Source organism: Hesperophylax consimilis, chromosome 26, assembly GCF_061612785.1.
Source record: "Hesperophylax consimilis isolate HC1 chromosome 26, BYU_Hcon_1.0, whole genome shotgun sequence".
Classification (NCBI taxonomy): domain Eukaryota; kingdom Metazoa; phylum Arthropoda; class Insecta; order Trichoptera; family Limnephilidae; genus Hesperophylax; species Hesperophylax consimilis.
In genome coordinates this window covers 9,800,496-9,823,687 of record NC_142861.1, presented here as the reverse complement: position 1 = coordinate 9,823,687, position 23,192 = coordinate 9,800,496, and the positions used below count along the sequence as shown (strand labels likewise).

Sequence of the window (23,192 nt, the reverse complement as noted above, 5' to 3'; positions counted from 1 at the left end):
CCGGTTGAGGGAGTACAAGGCACAAGTTGCACACAGCATCCCCAAAGATGACATGGGCCCTGATGGATGAGGGAGAGGAATTACTTAATGTGTAAAACCTCAAATTGTTGTGGATCCAAAATGGATATATTTATAGGATAGACAAAACACAATCTAGATTGCAATTTAAGTGTGTAAAAATCTTGTAATCACACACAAAGATAGCGGCCAAAAATGTTGCCTTAAAAAAATGAAGACAATGTTGGCACCTCTCAGTCGAAGTATGATACAGTTTAAAATGAAGTTGATTTGGTCGAATGAGCTCAGTGGTCAGAGCACATCCTCGGCAAGTAAGAGGCCCAGGGTTTAATTCCTTTTTCTGTCTTTTCTGTTTCACATTTTGTCTTCAATGATTTAAATCTAATAATATGTATAACTTTAATTATGGACATTGGACATTACGTAATTTTTTTATGTAATTTTGAACTTTGTAATTTCTCCCTTTGTACGTAAAAAATACGTAGAGGTTTATTTGTCTGCTGCTAATGTTAAACTGTTATGAATTCTTAGGACGGGTTGTTTCGGAGAATTTAAAAAATTCTTCATATTTCAAATTTAAGTTCATTTTCAAGTTCTGTGAAAGATTTTTCAAGTTCTGTTATTATTTCAGTTCTGTCAAGCAGCTAGCCTATAATGATATAATAACAGAACTTTAATGAGACTTTCACGGAACCCGAAAATGAACGTTGAAATTCGAAGAAATGTTCGAATTCTCCGGAACAATGTTAATATTTTACACAGTGAGTTTGATTTCATTGAATTTTGTTCCCATTTAAAACTAACTAATATTTTATAGTATTATCTTATCACAATACTTACATCTAAGATAAACCTATATCGAATAACAGACTAAAAAGTAATCAGTTTTGCAGAGACCAAAATTCAACAATATTCAATTCAAAGATTAATATGGTGACTTATCAAACAAAACGATTCCTAACTTCAGATAACAAATCAGTTCAAAGTTTTGATTCCTCAGATTTATAACATTGTCTGTGGTGCGCACAACTTTTTACTGGTAAGCAAAAATAAATATTATAATTATTGCAAAATCCCTTTGTGGCGTCATTTTAATTTAAATAAACTTAATAACTTTGTAAATACCACACAATTCATTGAAAAAAGATCAAAACCAATGGTTTCTTCGTCAGGATAAATATATATATAGTCATACAAAGAGACATTAATTTTCATATACCGAAATAAAGATTGAAATATAAAACAAATAAAAATTCAAAATTAAAATATACATATGAAATACAAATATTACAGAAAAGTAGAGACGCAACATGCAACATATTATTTAACAATAGCAGATTTTTTTTCTGAATCCATACAAATTATCAACAAAAATATCTACTTCAGCACACTCAATCTTATTATACAGTCGACACATTTGGGTCAGAGGGCTAAAATAGGCGATATTATTTTTGAAAATATTCTGGTGAAAATGCTATGGTGTCTTAAACAATGGGAATTGGGGACATTTATTTCAATATTGCTAAGACATAATGAGGTATCAAGATGGCCGCGGATAATTTTATGCAAACATATTAGGTCAGTCAATTGCCTTCTTATTTTAAGTGTATTAATCTTAAAGTATTCACGACGTGCGTCGTATGATCTAAGATGGTCATGTAGTCCACATTTGAAAGATAATAATATAATAGTCTAAGCATTTTTTTAACCGATTCTATAATGTTTTCATACTTGTAATAATGTGGATTCCAAATAGTGCTTCCATATTCAAGTTTACTTATAATTAAGGCATAGTAAATATATAATATACGTTTATACATAAAAAAATATATATTTTACGTTTATTCTATTTTTGATGAAATCGTGGTGTAAACAAAGTTATTAATCTGTTATTAGTTATTAGTCTGAAATAAAAGTGCATAAAAAATAGTCTAATGCGAAGTTTAGGTCTCCCGAACTTGGCCTAAAATTAAGTAAATTTAACAAATTTATTTAATTCTATTTTTGATAGTTTCCATTGAAGTTATGACGATATTTTTATTAAGGCTCCGTAGTAAGCAAAAGAATAATATAGTTTGAAATGGAGATATTTAAATACGAAAGACATAAGCGAAAACATTTAAGGCGATGCACTACGTCGTGTAATATTTTGAATCGAGGCGCCATCAATAACACTCCTTACGTAGATGGCGATAAGGCTTAAACTCCCGCTTAACACCATCCAGCTGTTTTGATTTAGGAAAAAAAAAAACATGGCCAAAAAGTGCCTTTTATTTTATTTTGTGGATGTTCAGGCATAAGTTTTTTTATTTTTTTTTTATTATTGAATTTTTTTTTTTTACATACATGGTTACATAAAATATTGAAAAATGTATAAAAAATATTGAAATAAATGTACATAATTAAAAAAAAATCCCACGAAGGCGAAGCCTGAGTGTGGGTATTATTGAGTATTTTTATCTTATTTCTATGGTTTAAGTGGAGATACAATATTAAATATAAATTTAAGTTATTTTAAAAAACTTACTGTAGAGAAACTAAATCATGTAATATGTAAAAGTTTTAAAATAACACAAAAAAATAAGGTAAATACTAGTTTTTGAAGACATCTTAAAAAGTGAATTAGCAGACAAAGCATTACAAACAATAAAATATATCCGCTGTTTTGTATGTGTGTGAAATAATAAAAAAATAATGTATACATGGATATAAATGTTACAGATAGCTTTGCTAAAACTTATAAGAAAAAATATCTAGTTCAGTGTTTTTTAGCCAAGATTTGATGTACTTTTTAAAAGATTGAAGGTTTACACACGTGTCCCTTTTAAAGGTTGTACATAAAGAATTATACATTTTTGGAGCAATAAAACTAATATGCCTTTGGGCCAACCAGGTTTTGCAGTGAGGCACAGCATATTCACAAGCGCCATGTCGTTGGCTGGCACGATTTGAATTTTTAATAAAGTTGTTTGATCGCGTATAAATAAATTTAAGACATTGAGCACTATAGGTCTGCTTAAGGTCCAAAATTTCAGTTTCTTGGAACAATTGTTTAGAGGGATAGGATTTAGTCTTTTGGTACATTATCTTAATAATTGATTTTTGTGCAATTTCTAGTGGTTTTACATGATTGTTGAAAGTTCCGCCCCAGCCAATTATTCCATAGGAAAGAGATGAATGAACTAGTAAGTCATAAACTAGTTTCATGGTTTTTATATTTACTACATTACTCATTCTTTTAAAAATATATTTTAGGTATCTCAATTTTTTAACAGTTTTTTCAATATGGCTGGTCCATTTAAGTTGACAATCTATAGTTACACCTAAATACTTAATAAGTTTTCCAGATTTCATCTCCTCACAGTTACAGAATGTGTTTGGGTTACAATTTACGTTATGAAACTTCAAATTAAGATTGGTTTTAGGAGCCGACTTCTCTGTATTATAGAAAGGAATACAAATAGTTTTATCATAATTTAGGGTAAGTAGGTTTCTATCTAGCCACTCTTTGACAATTGTAATACATTTGTTAGCATTATTAGTAGTATCTTCCCATGATTTTCCTTGGACTGTTATTGCAGTATCGTCAGCAAATGAGAAAATTTTACCAGGTATTTTAATATTACATAAGTCATTTATATATATTAGAAAGAGTAGCGGCCCCAATACAGTTCCTTGTGGTACACCACGTTGTACTAAATCAAAATTGCTCTAATATGTTCCAATTTTTGTGCATTGTTGGCGATTCAATATATAATTTTGTAACAGCATGAGACATTTATGTTTAATTCCAATGTTGGATATTTTCTTTAAGAGAGTTCTATGGTTGACTGTGTCGAAGGCTTTCTTTAAATCTAAAAAAATGGTTAAAGTTTTGATGTTTGAGTCCAGGTTAGAATAAATGTTTTTGGTTAAATTAAATATAGCATCATCAGTACCTAGTTTAGTTCTAAAGCCATATTGGTTAGGTGAAAGGAGTGAGTTTTATTCCAGAAAATCGACGATACGTTTTTTAATGCATTTTTCTAATATCTTAGACAATTGAGAAGTTAATGTGATTGGTCTGTAGTTGTCTGTTTTACATCTAGGTCCTGATTTGTGTATTGGGATGATGTTAGCTAGTTTGAATTTATTCGGAAAAATACTATCTCTGATGCATGCGTTAAATATATGGTGTAATGGTTTGATTATATGTTTTTTTATAGATTTAATTGTAGTGTTACTTAAGTTGTCTGGGCCATTTGCAGACCTAGCGTTTAGATTGTCAATGTGGTTTGCGATTTCAAGTTCAGTTATTTCGGGAAATTCGGATAGTTCGAAGGTAGAATTTTTAGTCTTCAGAAAGTCTAGGGGTACATGCTGAGAGTGCAAGCTAAGAGAAGGATTATTGTCAATTAGGGTAGAGGCGATGTTTGTAAAAAAGTGGTTGAAATTGGTTTCAATATCTTTAGGATCAAAGATTATATTATTTTCAGTTATAATTTTTTTGAGGAATTGTGTGTTCTTTTTGATTCCTGTTTGAGATCTCATTTATGATGTTCCATGTTTTTCGTGAGTCGTTATGTGCTATTTGTAGTTGTTCAGAGTAATACCGGTGTTTGCATTTTTTTATAAGAGTATTTAAATAATTTCTATATATAATATAATGGTTACGTTTGTTGTAATTTTGTGCTTCATTGGTGGATAGGCTATGCTTTTCATGAGTTTTATAAGATTTGAACAGTTTATTTCTATGCTGAATTGAAATTATTAGTCCACGTGTAATCCATGGTTTTATGTGTCTGTGTTTACTTTTTGGTGCTGCTGATGGTTCATAACATTTTTCAATATGGTTTTGGATTATATCATAAAATTTATTTAGAGATATATTTGTGTCATCATTAGAAAGCACTGAGACCCATGTTTCGGCTGTTAGTGAGATGTCTAGAGATATGTAATTAATTTTGGTTTTGATTTGCTGACGGTTAATGTGATCTGTGTAGTTGGATATTTTTTCAGTACAATGACCATAAAAGGTCGGATAGTGGTCTGTTATGTCAATTTTGAAGGTAGCAGATCTATGTGGGTAACTTTTATTTGATTTGAGGAATATGTGATCTAAACATGAATCATTTGGATGATTAGGCCTAGTGGTACTGTTCACGTAAGATAGATAACCTTTGGTATACAGTAAGTTCAAGTATTCATTTGCAGTTGGATTTAATATTGCGTTTTGTATGTTTATGTTGATATCTCCTACAATGAAGGAAAAATCGAATTGGTTCACATTAACTTCATTTATGAATGATTCAATTTCGAGAATGAATAGATTTGTGGATAAAGAGGGAGATCGATATATAGCCAATACTGAATATTTTTTTCCCCTTAAGGCCGAGTGTAGACCTGTCAAAATCAACTATTTTCGACACACAATAACTCTGTTGTTCATTTCCAAAACAATATTTTTTCTAACTAGAATTTATTTTAAAAACGTTTGCCTGAAAACAGTAAGATGGCGGTAATGTAAATCTTCGTTATCATCGTTATAAAAGTTATGAATTTCAGTTACCAGATGGCACTATTTTTTTGTATTATTACGCATTGTAAAAAATTTAGGCGTATTAGATCTATCAAAAAATTTATATATAAAAATGCAAAAGTCAGTCATTTTAAATACATGTAGGATTACAAAATATTATCATATATGGCTTGTAGAGCATTGACAACATGGTCAGGTTCTCTAATTTTCATACCGCGTTGAATTCGGCTATCCGCTAACTCTGGCAAAAGTGATTCGTTGAAAAACTTTGTCAGGCGTGGTAACACTTTTAGTTTAAATTCATTGTCAGGATATATTCTTATTACTTCTACTCCACTTTCAGAATAAATTATAATGTCACAGAAGTCCTTTCTTGTAATGAATAATTGTCCTTGAACTTGAAATGAATAATTATGTGACTTCTTCAACACAAGTATTCCATTCTGCACGGCAACGAAGATATTATCTTCCAGAGCTGCGTCAAAAATAGTTTTGTTTCCGATTGAGGGCAGGCATTTTACTTCCGCTATACCATTTTCTCCAACCAATCCATCTGGACTTGCCCCCAAGTATGGCCATTCCTTTCTCACAAAAATACCACATGGCGACACTTTTACCTTGTATCTTTCCTCGTACAAGTCAATCGCAGTCTTTTCTTTGATTCCAAAATATTATCATATTATTAATATTTAATTTTTAAAAATATGGTATAATATCATATAATTTAATAATAATAATATTTTAATATAATTAAAATTATAATATATATTTTAATAATTATCATATATTATTTATTAAATTATATGATAATTTTAATTATAATATATATTTTAATAATTATCATATAATTTAATAAATAATAACTTAATAATATAATCGGTTTGAAAAATAAACAATAACCAAGACTCCGACCATGATAGCGCCATCTGTTGGGATATTTAAAAGAAGCTTTTAGTTCGATGTTCTACCGTATTAAAATTTTCAAATAGGCGCCACCAGACGGCCTATTTTAAAAGTCATTTAAAAATCTAAGTATTCTTTCTTAAATTATAGTATAAAAAATATTAAATTAACTTTAAAAAATGGAAAAATATAATACCAATAATTTATCGTTTAGTTTTGTTAAATAAACGTATCCAAAGTTTTATAATCTGCATTTTAAAAACAAGAACAATTAGTGTTTATGAAAAAATTAAACTACGAACCTATTTTATTTATTTTTTAGTTTTTTTTTTCGTACGTTTAAAAAAAACCCCTTCAGGTATTTTTTGACGATATTCAACCTTTAATAGTATTTTTTAAAACGCACGTATTACGGTCTGAAAAAGGTCATATTTTCGATTTGATTTTGATAATTACTAAGCCTATGTTAATTTAAAAAATGTATAAAAAAATTTTTACTTGTTGAAAACACTATCATTATCGATTTTCTTAATAATATTATCATTATTTTAAATTAATAAACAACTACACTCGGCCTTAGTAACATGGACAGCATTAGAGTAATGGAATTTTAGTATATTTACATTTATGTTGGATAAAGATAGAGTATTATAAAATAAAGTAAGGCTATCATGCGAGGTATGTCTAGAGGGTATTGACAAGGTATTAAAGTTAGGTAAGCTGAAAGGGACACATTCTCGCATTTGGGTTTCAGTAAGTATTATTATATCTAGCTGGAAAGATAGAGAATTTAAAAGGATACAGAATTCGTCATAGTGTTTCCGGATACTTCTTATATTCATGTTCAGCATTTTGAAGTTAGTATCTTCGAAAATTGCATTTATTTCAATGAAGTTATCGCATTCTTGGGTTTTAGGAACAATATTGTCTGCGTAAGCCATTTTGTGTGAAGTTTTTATTTAATTTTGTCTTTTTTTTTATGGGGTCCGAATTATTGTAGTGGAATTATGGAAGTATTTAAATGTTTTCCGATCATTTTATAAATAACTTAATTTGCCACATTATACAATAAAACCATAACCGAAAATGGGTTCGTAAGTAGGAAATTTAGAACTCTAAAGCAGTTTTCATAGCCCTTATAAATAATTTTTTTCTGGGCTTATAAAAAGACTTATGTAAAAATTATTCGATAATTTCAAAGGCCAAGATGTATTTTACTCGCGGTATTTAATTAAAGCATCTGAAACATTTCTAGGCGACAAAATTTTCAAATCAAAAACACATGATTTTGCATTACTACGTAGTGCATCGCCTTAATAAAGCGTGATTTTACAATAGAGCAAAAATCTTTCGACAAATAATATCGTAAGTAGCATTTAAAGAAACGCTGTGAATTTTTCATACCTTTAACGTGTTAGATAACAGAGCCAAATGTGTTTTTTGTAATTTTCGGAGGATGCTTAAGGCCCCGTAGTAAGCGTTCAAAGATGGTTTGAAAAGAAATATGTAATAAGAATGTTGGAGGAAGCGCGTGAAAAATTAAAAAACGATAATTATTAAGCAAAAAATTTGAAAATATTTACTTAAATATGACTCGTTTAAAATAGAGCAAAAATCTCTCGAGAAATGCTTTAATTGCAATTATAGCACTCTGATTTTTTTCATGCCTATTATATAGGGTTTTCCAATAAGAGGTGTTCTTTTGAATAGCCCGCTATTTCGGTAGATGTTACTTTAAAAGCTGTCATTTTTTGACATTTGACAAGTAAAAAATACGTCATTCATTAAAATTGAACAATACACTCTTCAACAACGCATTGAAATTATTAAAATTCACTTGAGTGAATCAAATGCAAATCATCTTGAGTGATGAGGCCCATTTTCACCTCAATTGTCGCATCTGGGGCTCGGAAAACCCAAGAGTTATTGTTGAAAAGCCTCTCTATCCTCAACGTGTGACTGTTTGGTGCGGTTTATGGTCTGGCGGAGTCATTGGACCTTAATTTTTCGAAAATGAGGCTGGAGCAACAGTTACGGTGAATGGATCGCTATCGAGAGATGATCAATGATTTTTATGGCCGGAATTGGATGGTTTTGATCTTGAAAAACTTTACTTTCAATAAGACGGCGCTACGTGCCACACAAGCAACGAAACCATTGATCTTTTACGATTGAATATAAAAATAACACCTCTTATTGGAAAACCCTGTATATTAAATAACAGAACAAAACATGTTTTTAATAATTTTTGGAGCTTACTTTATCGACGGTATTTCATATTATAACGTTTCAGCATAACGAATGTATAGATATAACCTTCAAAAATAACTTAAAAACTTAAGGACTTAAAACGTAAGAGAAACTTGTTATAAATCCATAGACATATGAATATTAGTAGACCCTAAGTGATTAAAAGCGTATTATCCCCACTCCCCATACCGGTTCCATTGGAGCCGGCTGTGCTCGCGTATGGCCTCAAGTGAAATTTGAAAACGTGACGTCATCATTCTTGAGCGAACTATGGTCGAGGCATCATCGGTTCATTTTACGAAATAACACGGCTAAATGTTGACTTGTACTATGAAAACTTGTAAAAATAGATGTGAAAAAGAGAATAAACCCAATTGTCGTATTACATTCCATACATAAGCATTATTTTACTTTATTTTAAGCATATTCACATCGTATAATATGAATCAGTTGTTACTATCACATCGAGAAACGTCTGGACGCGAAACACAAAGCTGGTTGGTTGCTGGGAAGTAAATTATGAACATTTATAAAAGTGTCTTAACTAAATACTTAAACGAAATATTCGACTCTGAAAATAGAACCGAATTTTTTTGCCGAATTTGGACTTCGCAAATTTGTTCATAACGTGGCGAGTAATTTGCGCTCCCATGTAAAAATTTCTATTCATTCAAAAGCAGATTTTACTTTTAAGAAGTAAATGGTGATATTATAATGCGAGATGCCTATTTACTGTCAGATTGATTTATTGACGAATCACAGTCAGCTTCACTCCCTTCGTTCTTCAACAGTTGATTTTACCCCTCGCTATTATCTTCTCGTCTATTAATTCTTATGTCTGTGTATAAATCGGTAGAAATTGGATATGTGTGGGCTTAAGCGAAGAATGTTATATTTCGGTAGAAATTTGGAATGCTGGGTCTAAAGGAATATGTCATATAGGATTAATTTAGTGTCAAACACGATAAATCTAACAGAATATTGCTGTTTTTCAAGAGACAAACCTTCTGTATTTTCTTTAAAAAAATAATGGACAGTACTACAAAAAAAAAATTAAGAATATTGTGAACCTTTGGCCTCTTGCGGAAAAAATAAATGTTTTTCAATTGGGCCATTTTTTGTGGTACATTTCGGTCCATGAAGGCAACTTCTGATTAACTTAAAATTTTAATTTTCCAAAGAAAGTTTTGAAAATGCCCCCTACCTTACATTATTTAATTGATATGTATTTGTCACAATAATTTATTTTGCCTTCTTCAGAAAACACCATGAAGCTGCTAATCATTCTGGCTATGGTAGCCACTTCCATGGCGGCCTCCGAGCCGAACCTTGAGGGATCCAGTCCATATCTTTCCATTGAAGATGGTCTAAGGGCCTTGATGGAAAAGGTTCGAGAAGCCATGGGAACGGGAGTCCCTTCCATGGGCTTGCCCATTCTAGATCCATACCTAAGGGACAGTCTAAATATCAAATTGGATGTTAATAACGTATTGCAGTATGTAAAAATCCCTTTTTTTAAATGTTTGATTTGGACACAAATACTAAACTATCAGGATTCTTCTCAAATACATCACTAATGTTGGAGTTTTCACAGAAATTCAATAAACATAATTGTCATCAAATGGCAATTATGTTTATCATCAATCAACATCATTATGTTTTTTTTACATTTGAAAGGTACACCAACTGTAGGTTCCTTCCAGATTTTTAACAAATTGTTATTAATGGACTAGCACAATTGTTACGTTGACAGATGATCACAATAATATGATAGAATGGCGTTGATTGAACATTTTATGACGGTGTTACACGTAAACTTCTGTGAAACACCCAAAAGAGTTCGCATCCGATGCAATCATAGTCGCTATACGTGTACCGTCTCTGATCTCCCGTTCTTGGATTGAGTTACTTAGTCTCTAGGGTTCTTCAGAAGTCTCTTCCTCAATATCCCAAAGTCTCCACTTCTGTCCACTGTGCCATTGGGATAGTGTGAAGGGTTCGAAGGACCATCTTTCCGTCCCATTGCTCACTGTCTCTCGTCGGGACAGCCAAAAGTCGTACCTGCTGTTCTTGTTTTGTTTGCTGCCAAGGGAATGTGTTTGAATTATTTTCCCTTCTATTTTCAACTTCTAATGGATGAACAAGACTTCAAGAACAAGAATAAACTGCCTTGGACACGAACACGTAAACGTTTTCTGTTTGAATACATTAGGGAAAGTCGGGGACGTTTCAAAATGATTTAATAGTAGCTTGGTTTAAAAAACAATCAGCAGTCTTGGTAGAAGTACATCCTCCGTGAGTCTGAGTTTGGAAACCCCTTCCACTTTGTAGAAATACACCAACGACCTCTAGCTAAGTTTGGCCTTTTGGTAGTCAAAACCATTGAGGTATACATGGAACTAACTCGATTTACTTTAACCCTTAAATGCATGATTTATTAATTTTTCTGGAAAAAAACATATTTTGTAGATATTTACATGCATATGCAAGGAAATATAAAGAATTATTTTTTTTGTAATTTTCTAATGATATTTGATTTAAAAAAAAAATTTTTGCACATTTACAACACCATGTATTTAAAAAAAAAATAATATGAACATTATAACAATAATATGAAATTCCTGACATTATTTGAAAATGAATAAACCGCCTGTTTATCATGTCAAGTTCAGAAATCTAAAATTGGCTAACGGTGAAACAGATGTTGACCTTGAACACGATGATATTTTTACACAAAATTGTAAACAACCTGCTACCCAAATATTTTTCGAATAAAATTGTATACAACAAGGACATACACAAACATAAAACTAGGACGTACAATCAAATTAGGCTACCAAAGAAGGACAAAGCGAATACCCAGAATAGTATATTATATAAAGGGATGAAATACTATAACGCACTGCCGGAAAACCTTAAGTCTGCCCCAATTGAAAAGTTCAAGATGTTGTGTAGGAGCCACATCAAGCAAGAAAAAAAAACATAGTATATTTGTATGTAATAATTAATTAGTCATTTGTAAACTTAAATGTACAAATTACTAAAATAAAAACAATAAAAAAATTTAAAAAAAATAAAAAAAAAGAAATCGAATTGTCGGTATTTACACAAAGGGATCGCGAGAACATTAAAAACAGGATTATAAATTTTATTAACTGCATCCCAATTGCACAATAATGCTACTGCAGATACTGCAGCGCTACGGATATGTTCCTGGAGGAACGAGTGCACTATTTCAGAGCGCTTCTCCGCCAGCACATGGGAAGCTACGATAGAAGACTACGCCAATCAAATAACACTATAATCACTGCCATGGTTGCCTGGATGGAGTCCCCCCTGATGGCCCGACAGGAGACGGGGGATGTTCAATAATCCTCCATAAACGGCTGCTTACACACATTTTTCACTTCTATTCCGCATTGCCTATCTGTGTATTCTTAACATCATTATGTGTCTGTTATTTTAAAATATGAAATGTATTGCATTGCACTACCCCTGCATACATTCTGGAACAAACTCTTATTACAATAATTTTTTTTTCAGGATGAACGCATCTTTTGAACATTTCAATGTGACTGGATTTCAATCATTCATTGTCGACACTATCAGCTTCGGCTTGCTTCCTATACGCTTCGATACAAAGCTTATTGTACCTTTGCTGAGAATTGATGCTGGTAAGTCAAATACATTATATTATTATAGTTATAGTCCGCCCTAGACACATTGTACCTGTAATATCCTGCAATACATCACAGATGTCGCACTCTGTCGGTGTGGCATTATAATATCATTATGCACTCTAGTTATGTGTTACAGTAATATATAACACAGTAAACTGTTACACGATACTCTTAAATACCCCTAAAGTAGTAGGTATTGGCTTAATTTGCAAAAATTCAAATGAAACATTATTATCATAAATTAAAACATCTTACCATGCATCAAACGGGGTAGTTATGATTGTATGGTATATTATACATGACGAAGGGCTAATGAAAAATAAGTTTTCGACCTCGGCAGACCTTCGGGTCTTATTATCTCATTAGTAAATTTTTTTAATCTTTTTTGTGTTTTTGTCAATTTTGACAATGAAGGCCTAATTTTTCAGCAAAAAACCTTGCAGCTTTTTAAATTAGACTAAATATACTATAATTCGATGACCGGGTATCTCATAAAAATGACAGTCCAACACACCTAAAAGTTCATGATTCATGAAGTGATGAAATAAAAACAAGGTTACATAGGTAACTATTCAACTTACTTTCTGTTTCATCACTTTTAATGACTCTATATCACTTTTAATAAGGTGTGTTAAAATTGTCATTTTGATGAGATATCATGGAAACAATACAAGAAACGTGACGCGTGACTAATTTTCACGTACAGTTTAACCGCAAAAAAAGTTAAAAAATAGAAATATTTGAAACTGAGTACAGCATTTATCTAATTTTGAAAAAATTCTAGTTAGTTATTTAAACTTCGCGAACATCGCTTTTGGAGTTTTATGAAAACTAATTTTCATTCCAGATCATTACAAATTATACGCAGACATTTTGGGACGATCTTTACTGGAAATTTTTGGAGAAGGAGTTGCAGAGTAAGTAACTTGAAGTCATTTTTTGGAGTGCAGTTTTCATAAATGACATTAAATGTATTTAAATATAATTAGATTGATTACCTTATGATTAATGTGATGAATATTTTATGCATGTTTTATTAATGGAAATTGGATATTTCTGTTAATTTATTTGTACCCCCGGGGACCGGACCCGTGTATTTGCAGTGTTGAAGAATAGCGCCAAAGCACGGTACAAAACACTACAATTGCAGTGTTGATACGTGTTGTACGTTCACTTTGTACCCCTAGGGGCCGGACCCGTGTATTTGCAGTGTTGAAGAATAGCGCCAAAGCACGGTACAAAACACTACAATTGCAGTGTTGATACGTGTTGTACGTTCACTTTGTACCCCTAGGGGCCGGACCCGTGTATTTGCAGTGTTGAAGAATAGCGCCAAAGCACGGTACAAAACACTACAATTGCAGTGTTGATACGTGTTGTACGTTCACTTTGTACCCCTAGGGGCCGGACCCGTGTATTTGCAGTGTTGAAGAATAGCGCCAAAGCACGGTACAAAACACTACAATTGCAGTGTTGATACGTGTTGTACGTTCACTTTGTACCCCTAGGGGCCGGACCCGTGTATTTGCAGTGTTGAAGAATAGCGCCAAAGCACGGTACAAAACACTACAATTGCAGTGTTGATACGTGTTGTACGTTCACTTTGTACCCCTAGGGGCCGGACCCGTGTATTTGCAGTGTTGAAGAATAGCGCCAAAGCACGGTACAAAACACTACAATTGCAGTGTTGATACGTGTTGTACGTTCATTTTGTACCCCTAGGGGCCGGACCCGTGTATTTGCAGTGTTGAAGAATAGCGCCTAAGGACGGTACAAAACACTACAATTGCAGTGTTGATACGTGTTGTACGTTCATTTTGTACCACTTGGGGCCGGACCCGTGTATTTGCAGTAATGAAAATAGCGCCTAAGCACTGTACAAAACACTGCAATTGCAGTGTTGATACGTATTGTACGTTCATTTTGTACCCTTAGTGGCCGGACCCGTGTATTTGCAGTAATGAATAATAGCGCCTAAGCACTGTACAAAACACTGCAATTGCAGTGTTGATACGTATTGTACGTTCATTTTCTACCCTTAGTGGCCGGACCCGTGTATTTGCAGTAATGAATAATAGCGCCTAAGCACTGTACAAAACACTGCAATTGCAGTGTTGATACGTATTGTACGTTCATTTTACCAACATATCTTATCTCTTAAAGACAAAAGTAAAAATGTCGCTTTATCAAGCATGATATTGTCTATGTGTTGGCTCGAAAATATATTTTGTATTGATTGAAGTATTTTTAATATGGGTTAACAAAATATATTAATAACTGGACTAGACATTATAGGGGCTCGGGAAAAAAACGGAAGCCTTTAAAACATATGAGCTTAATCGGCTAGTAGCCGAGTGGACAAATGTGTCGGAATCCCACCCAGGCATCACGAGTTCAATCCTGGGCTAGCTAGTCCTCCATCATTGCACAAGCAACATTTTCCGCTAATATAAAAATGTTAAATATTTTCAAGTACAAGTTGAACAAGATTTTTCAAACAATTTAAAGCATCGACTAAAGTTGGTCGACTTAAGTTGGTTGACTAAAGTTGAAACGTCTGAAACCGATATTAGGCTTACTTGAATTATAAAGTGAATGCAGCAGATTTTCGAAAACGGAACGCACAAACAAATTTACAGATAGACCAAATGCAAAATGCTCTCAGTCAATAATGCCATCAAATGGTCAATCAGCGCCAGTTAGATTTATAAAAATGCTGATTCTGGGTTCGTTTCATTCTTCAAGTACAACAAGGTTCCTACAAGCTGAAACGGATTCAAATGTTCTAAAAGCACAATGAGTGATTTGGTGACAGTATTAAATTTCTAATTCAGTGAAAAACCCCAATCTAATTTTATTGTTAACTTGCTCAATTTTAGGTTGGAGATAACCAATTTGGTAATTGTCATAGAAGCTAATTTGAGAAACTCCGCTGGGTATCTGAACATAACTGAGATGCACGTTGATGTCAAAATGGAAAGTGTGTGGGTAAGAAATGAACACAATCATTAACCATTATTTTAATTACAAGTCTTCACCATTTTTTATTAAACTTTTATGGTGAATGGTTTATATTTTTATTAAATTAACACTGAATTACCAACTTTAGAACAAAAAAATTAGAAATTTCGTGTTAAAAAAATAAATACGACGTAGGTAGAGTCATTGCAAAATGTTTAGGTACTTTCATGGGGTGACCGGATAAATCATCAAAATGATAATTCATCACATCTTTAAAAAGTTATATAAATTCATGGCAAGTGATGAAACAAAAACTTTATTAACTGGGTTAAATAGGTTAGGTTAGGTTATGTTAGGTTTTTTTTTCATCGTTTCTAATGACTTTATATCACTTTTTAAATGTGTGTTGAATTGTCACTGTGTTGAGCTATCATGGAACCCTTTCATGGGTATACGCATCGTGGCTTGGCCTATTTCAGCATATCGCTCGCCATACCATTCCAGTGGAAATGTATAGCGCGAGAATATTTTTTTTTATTTTTTTTTATTTTTTATTTATTTATTTATTTAACGCCCAGAGGGCTTTTACATGGTTGGTAGTATAATTTTAATTTGACAGATACTTTGAAACATAAAAAATAAGAATAAAATTACATTTGATAAAAGCTATACAACAAGTCATACAAACACAAGAAACAAAAACAGAAAATTACAGCTATTTGTAGGTTTACATGATGTGTTTAGGAGTATTGTTGAAATAAATGTTTTAAATGATCCACAAAACTTGCCAAGTTGGTATTGAATATGTCAACATCACCCAAATAATGATTTCCCATGGTGTGAAGTCGTTGTATCGGAGAGTGGGCAATGTAGTTACGTTTATGTGTGCTGCTGTAGAATATTGTATTTTGTCGTGTTGTTACTGTGGGTGTATGTATGTTTATAAGTTGCAGGAGTTCACAACAGTCGAATTTAGAGTTAAGTATTCTGAATAAGAACGTTAAATCGTTTATTTTACGTCTAACTTCTAATGTATGTATTTTTAGAGTATTTAATAAGAAATTGTATTTTAAGTCTTCGATAAGGATATTTAATTAATAAGCGCGCTCATGGCATGGCCTATCTAATATTAACCCTTCAGGGCTTGGAAGGACATTACTAGCCACAAACATCATATTCCATTAGAGGCCCAGAAGGACAGATCTGACCGGGGCGTCAATTCATTATAAAAGTATGTTCACCTATTTTTATACAATGCGTAGATAGGTGATTTGTTCGTCATTGGAAAGATAAATAATTATTATTCTTTTCAGTTTGTAACAAATATTTATACCGAATTTAATGGATAAAATAAATTTTTAAAAATGTCAAAGTGCACGGTTACGAATCGGAAGGATTTTTCATTGACAGTTGGAAGTTAAAATATATTTTTTTATTGTATCAACGGCATGTAAAGTGAAATTACAGTTTTTTACTAATTGCCCACACAAGAGGAATACGTTTTATAAATATTGACAAAATTATTGACGTTCCGAGTCAAAATGTCTCGGTAAGTTTTTTTATTAACATTTTCATGTCTGATATTAAAAAAAAAACTGTCAATGTTTATTTCAAATACAAACATAGCAAAGATAATTTTATCCAGTTTCTAAAATGGTATTTCTTTTAAGGACAACTTCAAAAATAAGCAAATTTTAGATACCTCGGGAGCATTCCGAAATTCCTTGAAATTTTACCATGTCGTTGGGACCTGAAGAGGAAGCTACAAGGCAAAACTTTATACATTCTTGGTATACCTTATATTGTAGGCAATAGGCATTAAAATCGCTTAACAAACGGAGTCTACAAACGTTCGATTTCAAGCAAAAAACTGTTATATTATTTATTTTCTAAATAATTTTATAAGAAAGCAAAAAAGTTAATCAAATGATACTGTAATAGATAATCTTAGCTATAATACTGTATTTAAAAGTTGTTTCCTTTATGCTTTCATACATTTCTATTGAAAAAAATTTTTTTTAGTAGTTTACATTAATATATTTTAACGTTCGATTTCAAGCACAAAACTGGTTTTTATTTATTTTGTAAATAATTTTATAAGAAACCAAAAAAGGTTTATCAAAGAAAACTGTCACAGAAAATCTTAGCTATAATACCGTTTTTTTAAGTTGTTTATTTACGTGTTCATACATTTCTATTGAAATTTTTTTTTTTAGTAGCATACATTTATATTGTTTATTGAGTAATTTGTATTGTACTCAAGCGAAGCGATAGGAAAACCTTCAATTTATCTAAAGCATATTTTTTGGTATTCATAATGTTCACCAATTCGTTATAAAGATTAATCAAAAGAGTGATTTACCATGAAGTTTCGCCTGAAGGGTTAGTACTAATTCATAATAAATAATAAGAATTTAACTAACTTTCTGAAAAATCAGTAGATACCAGTCATGTGAAATACATAATATTTAAAAAAAAAATCATATGATCAATAAATATAAAATGAAATCTATTGGAATTTATGTGCATAAATTTGGAACAAGGTATCCAAGGTAAACATATCAAAGTTGTGCAAGTATGAAAATATGGAGATGTCGCTCTTTTTTTTAAATGTCTGCTCAGAAGACTCTCATTTCTGAGCAACTGCCTCCTGTTTTATATTATGTTTTTGTTTTGTCCTGTCCTGCTGTTAATGTTATTCTAAGTTTTGTCACCACTTTGTGAAAACAGTATATTTAGTGTTATAATATTAGATCTGTATTGGGTAAGGCACACTGTAGGAATAATTTAAAGAACATGACCACTAATACTAAATTACCGTTTCCAAATACTTGGAGCAGGTAGATGAGTTTGTGTATTTAGGAAGTATGTTTACGAGAGATGTGAAGGCTGACAGAGATATTGAAAGAAGGGTAAATGCAGGTAACTCCATTGATGGAGGACTGAGCAGTTGGCGCTAACAAAAAATTGCCCAAAGAAGCGAAGTTCGCAGTCCACAAAGGAGTGCTGGTACCTACCCTGATGTATGGAAGTGAGGCATGGAACTGGCAGAGAAAGGATGAAACTAGATTGAATGCTGTTGAAATGAGATCCCTGAAGCGTATGTGTGGTAAAACCATGTATGATCGTGTGAGGAACGTGCAGATACGCAAAGAGTGCAAGGTTGATGTAAGCGTAATGAGTAAGATTAAGAAAGGGACGCTTAGATGGTTTGGGCATGTACAGCGAATGAACGAAGAAAGGAGTGTAAGGAGGATATATGATGCAAATGCGAATGGTAGCTGATGTCGGGGACGCCCGAGGAAGACATGGCACGATCAAGTGAATCAGATACTCGAGTCGGGCCATGTCAAGACTCAGAATAATAGAAGAGTATGTATGAGACGATGTATGAATGTGAATGAGGCAAGAAGTGTGTGCCAAGACCGAGTTGTTTGGCGGTCCGTCCTCTCTTCCTACTCCTGCGGTTAAACGGCATAGTTAGTTAATTAAGTTTGTTATAGTAAAGCGCAGTTGAAGTTAAATGACACTAAACTGCGCCATATAAATGCTATGTTATTATAATTATTATTATTTTTCAAGAAATCTATTTTTGTAACGTCCTAATGGGGCGTATCATAATAATTTATTGTTTGACGTATTAAAATATGTTTTCTTTGAATTACCCGTGATGTAATTAATATCTTCTAAAACTGCATCATTAAGTTCGTTTCCAGATAAATTCGTTGTTTTATTTATTACTTTATTAAGGCGACGCACTACGTAGTAATGCAAAATCATGTGTTTTTGGTTTGAAAATTTGGTCGCTTAGAAATGTTTCAGATGCTTTAATTAAATACTGCGAGTAGAATACATCCTGGCCTCTGAAATAATCGAGTATTTTTTAGATAAGTCTTTTTATAAGCCCAGAAAAAAATAATTTATAAGGCCTATGAAAACTGCTTTAAAGTTCAAAATCTCTTACTTACGAAGCCATTTTCGGTTATGATTTTATTTTATAATGTGTCAAATTAAGTTATTTATAAAATATTCAGAAAAAAATTAAATATATTATGCCTGAACATAAACAAAATAAAATAATAGGCACTTTTTGGCCATGTTTTTTTCTTGCATAAATCATAACTGGCGGATGGTATTAAGCGGGAATTTAAACCTTATTGCCATCTACGTAAGGGCTGCTATTGATAGTGGCTCGATTTAAAATATTGCACGACGTAGTGCATCGCCTTAACGCCCTTTTATAATTTTTGGAAGGTAAAGAAAAGTCAATGTTTATCATAAAATACATAACCTCAAAACTTTACTCCAAATCATTCACAATCCCAGGACCGGCTACGCAGAGCAACGCCAAGTACTCGTCAGCTAGTGGTTAATATTATATTAACAACACATTATAAAAAAATCATTACAAATGCAGAGTCTCTTGATGCCACATGTATCGGAACAAATTCAAATATCACAGTGGAAAATGGGCTTCTAGCTACGTCACGACTTGCTAGCCAATCACCGCTCTACCACCTGTATGAGCTAACCTTGTTAAATACATTTTCTTCGATCAAACGTTGTTAAATATTTTCTTGGACAAAGGTATAAAAGCTACATTTTTGAATACATTTTCTTGGACAAAGGTATAAAAGCTACATTTTTGAATACATTTTCTTGGACAAAGGTATAAAAGCTACCTTGTTAAAAACATTTTCTTGGATAAAGGTATAAAAGTTACCGTAACTTCACTTTTTTGTTCTATAAATATATTTACAAGCCTTGAAAAATATTTTTCCAATATTAAATATTGTTTTAAAGAACTACCTATTTCAAATTTTTAAATGCAAACTGAAAGCGTTGTATTGTCTCTTTTTGTTTAAATCGTATTTCTCACCGTAATACTAAATGAGATAGCATAATTTTTATGAGACCGCTTCAGGCTGGGAGATACCTATATCTTAAAAAAAAAACGCAAGGGTGTTTGTTGTCTTTGAAGAGTAGCTCCCAAAATTGCTCAAGGTGCGCCACTGCCGTTTGCAGTCTACCGTAGATCTCGGAGTAGTACCTTATCGGTCCATAATTAGTGGAAAAAATTATTTTCAACCCAATTTATACAGTTTTATCAAATTGCGTTTGATTTCAGGCCAATCTTCACGGACTGATGGGAGGTGGAGCCGCCTCAGATGCCATGAATGAAATCCTGGGAGACCTTATACCAGCCCTTGTCGTTTACGAGAGCGAAGTTATTTCAGATAGGCTAGGAAGTATAGCCCTTCGATTCGCGAATAAATACGTACAGAAGTTAACGTTGAAGGACATTATTGATATAATAACAGGAGGCAGTACGACAGCAACATAACCAACGACAACAATGGGGGATCCTCGTCATCATCGTCATTACTGTGTAGATCCTAGGGTGGGCTTTCGCCTCCTCCCCAAACATCCACTGACTACGGTCCCTCACCATTCGCCTCCAGTCCTCAGTCCTTCCAGGAAGTCTATCTACCCCACCTTCGGTCTTCAACTGGGGCACCCATACAGTCATCATTTTCGGCGTCCCATCCTCTGGCATTCTTTCTCAGCCCATCGCAGTCTTTGGTAACACCGGTCGTTTATGATATCATCATCGTCATAGTGTACAAAAGGTTTGAGCAAAATACGTCCAACTCCGCTAAAATATTAGAGTATTTACCTGATATGCATAAAATCCATTTAAATGTATGGAAGAATACCAAGTCTTAAAACTCAAGCCGCTAGGAGGCGCTAGTGTAACATACTGCCATAAGGCTAGCTTTAGACTTGTAAGTTTTTTCGTAAATTTACGAAAAAACTTACAAGTCTAAAGCTAGCCTAAGAATGTATGTGAAATGTCAGAAGTTGAAGGCGTTCCAGGAAGGCAAAAATTCCACCTCCTTTTTTTTCGTTAGATACACATTTATAAGCTCACCAATGTTTTTCCAAATTTGCCAATCCTTGGCAACACCCTCCTACCCAAGTGTGCAGTCATCTTAAATTCATCAGCCCATATTACCCATTTGTGGGCGATCCTTAATTTTCTTTCCAAATAATAATTGCAACATAAAATTTGTTTGTTGATATTGTTATGTGTTGTGTTAAGAAAAATGTTAAGTTCACATAAAACATTAATAACTAATAAATTTTTGAAAGATTTCGAGCGTGTTCATTTGTCTATGTTATATTTCTATTAGTAGAGGCCGGAAAAGTCGTGCAGTGGGTGAAAGAAGAAAATGAAGGCTTGAAAAAAAACAAAAATAAGAGTGTACGCCACAGCCGACTTCGTCCAGTTTCGCCGGTTCAACCAATCAGCTCACAGAATCGCCGGCTCGACCAATGAACGACCTATTGGACTGCATATCGTCGCATTAATTCGTACACTGCGTAACTCAGAATTTTTCGAAAATACGTTTTTAATGCCATCTGGTGTTAAAATTAGTCCCGCATTGACTAGTAAAAATCACAAATTAAAAAAAAAATAACATTTTAGATAAACACAAATTAGGAAACTGCGTAACACCATGGTGCCATTTTTACTCGCGAATACTTCGAAACTCCTTAATTCAGTATTGGCCGATGAGCCGTGCACGCTTGTTGTGTTTTTGACTGAGGAAATTTATTTACGGTGTAATAGTTTTACCGTGAAATTAACTGAGATAAATTCATTAATCAATTTTGAACATTTTATAACCTTAATGTTAATTGAGAAGTCACGAATAGTGTTTGTATCTGTAGTCTAAACTGACGTCTTCTGCACCGTGTGACGCTCTGCCGTAGCTCTCTTGTTTTATGTGCCTCTGCGGTTGCGTTCACCGCTTTTACAGTGGTACCTGCTTATCACCACACGCCCTCCTGATGTCATCATCACTGCACGAATTGATTTAACTAACCCGGAGCCCTTCGCGTCCTAATAGGTCTCTTCTTATCTCTTCTTCAAGGTCACCATCTCTTTGCAAGTGGATCTCCCCCTGATGCATATCCGGATCCGGTTCTTCACTGTCCTCTTCAAATAAACCCAAAATATTGACGGTGGAACGTGCGGCAATTCCATCTCGTCTCTCCTCAGACACACTCCGTTCTCTGTCAGGCATCTTCCGCGGATCAAGCACATGTCTTGGTATGCCATCTACTTCGATGTTGTTGACTGAAGTAAGTCCTGTCACCCTTCCATGCACGATGTGCATCTCCCGTCTACTGGCTTAACCGCAACAAGATCGCCCACTTAGAACTCAGTCAATACTTCCTCTTCTATATTCACTTGCGCAGAAGGGTGTCTTCACGAGTAAGTGTGAACTATACTAGACTGCGCAACACCTTGATCATCCTGACTTTTTGCAGCCAAAGATTGTACCAAAACACTGCCTGCATGGGATCGCTTCCACTTCTGGCTGCAGTTCTCTTTATTGTTTGATGATGTCGTTCAACTATACCGTTTCCAGCTGGTCGGTATGCCGCGCGAAATCTTTGACGAACATTCCATCTCTTACACTTATCTGTAACACTGTAGGAACAAAATGCAGTACCATTGTCAATGAGAACTACTTTGGGCGGGCCTCTTTCCCGAAACACTTCTTCCAAATGTCTGATAATCGAAGCTGCATTATCTGACTCGATTTCCCGCCATATGGCAAATCTACTCGGACCGCAATCGATAAATGTGAGTAAACATTTCCTACCGAAATGAGTAACATCAACTGCCAAGCGACTCCAGGTTGTCACAACATTAAGATTACCCGCTTCATGGGATGATGGCGGAGGGTCAATTGTCCTGCATTGTACGCAGGAACGCACGCATCTATCAACGTCCTTTTTCTCACCTCGGGATCGACCAGCCGGGCAAGATGAAGCGTTCACTTTACTCC

General features: G+C 33.5%; 1 protein-coding gene across 2 annotated transcripts; it reads left to right on the top strand.

The window, feature by feature from the left end:
* The first annotated feature begins 941 nt into the window (after positions 1-941).
* LOC149411084 (uncharacterized) lies at positions 942-21,445 on the top strand. 2 transcript variants are annotated; one of them, XR_016304879.1, is made up of 7 exons: positions 942-1,057; positions 9,950-10,184; positions 12,233-12,363; positions 13,217-13,286; positions 15,249-15,357; positions 20,459-21,101; positions 21,171-21,445. XR_016304879.1 is itself a non-coding variant. In XM_089647298.1 (6 exons), exons 2-6 carry the CDS (start codon positions 9,958-9,960, stop codon positions 20,672-20,674), a joined length of 753 nt encoding a protein of 250 aa, XP_089503424.1. In that variant the 5' UTR covers positions 942-1,057; positions 9,950-9,957; the 3' UTR covers positions 20,675-21,445. The 2 variants fall into 2 exon arrangements, 1 of the variants encoding a protein (XP_089503424.1); XM_089647298.1 differs by having other exon boundaries at positions 20,459-21,445.
* Positions 21,446-23,192: the final 1,747 nt, after the last annotated feature.

Coding starts and splice junctions, on each gene's coding strand:
- LOC149411084 (XM_089647298.1), top strand. CDS start 9,958: ATGAAGCTGCTAATCATTCTGGCTATGGTAGCCACTTCCATGGCGGCC. Junction 13,287..15,248: donor TTTGGAGAAGGAGTTGCAGA/GTAAGTAACTTG, acceptor GCTCAATTTTAG/GTTGGAGATAACCAATTTGG. Junction 15,358..20,458: donor TCAAAATGGAAAGTGTGTGG/GTAAGAAATGAA, acceptor GTTTGATTTCAG/GCCAATCTTCACGGACTGAT.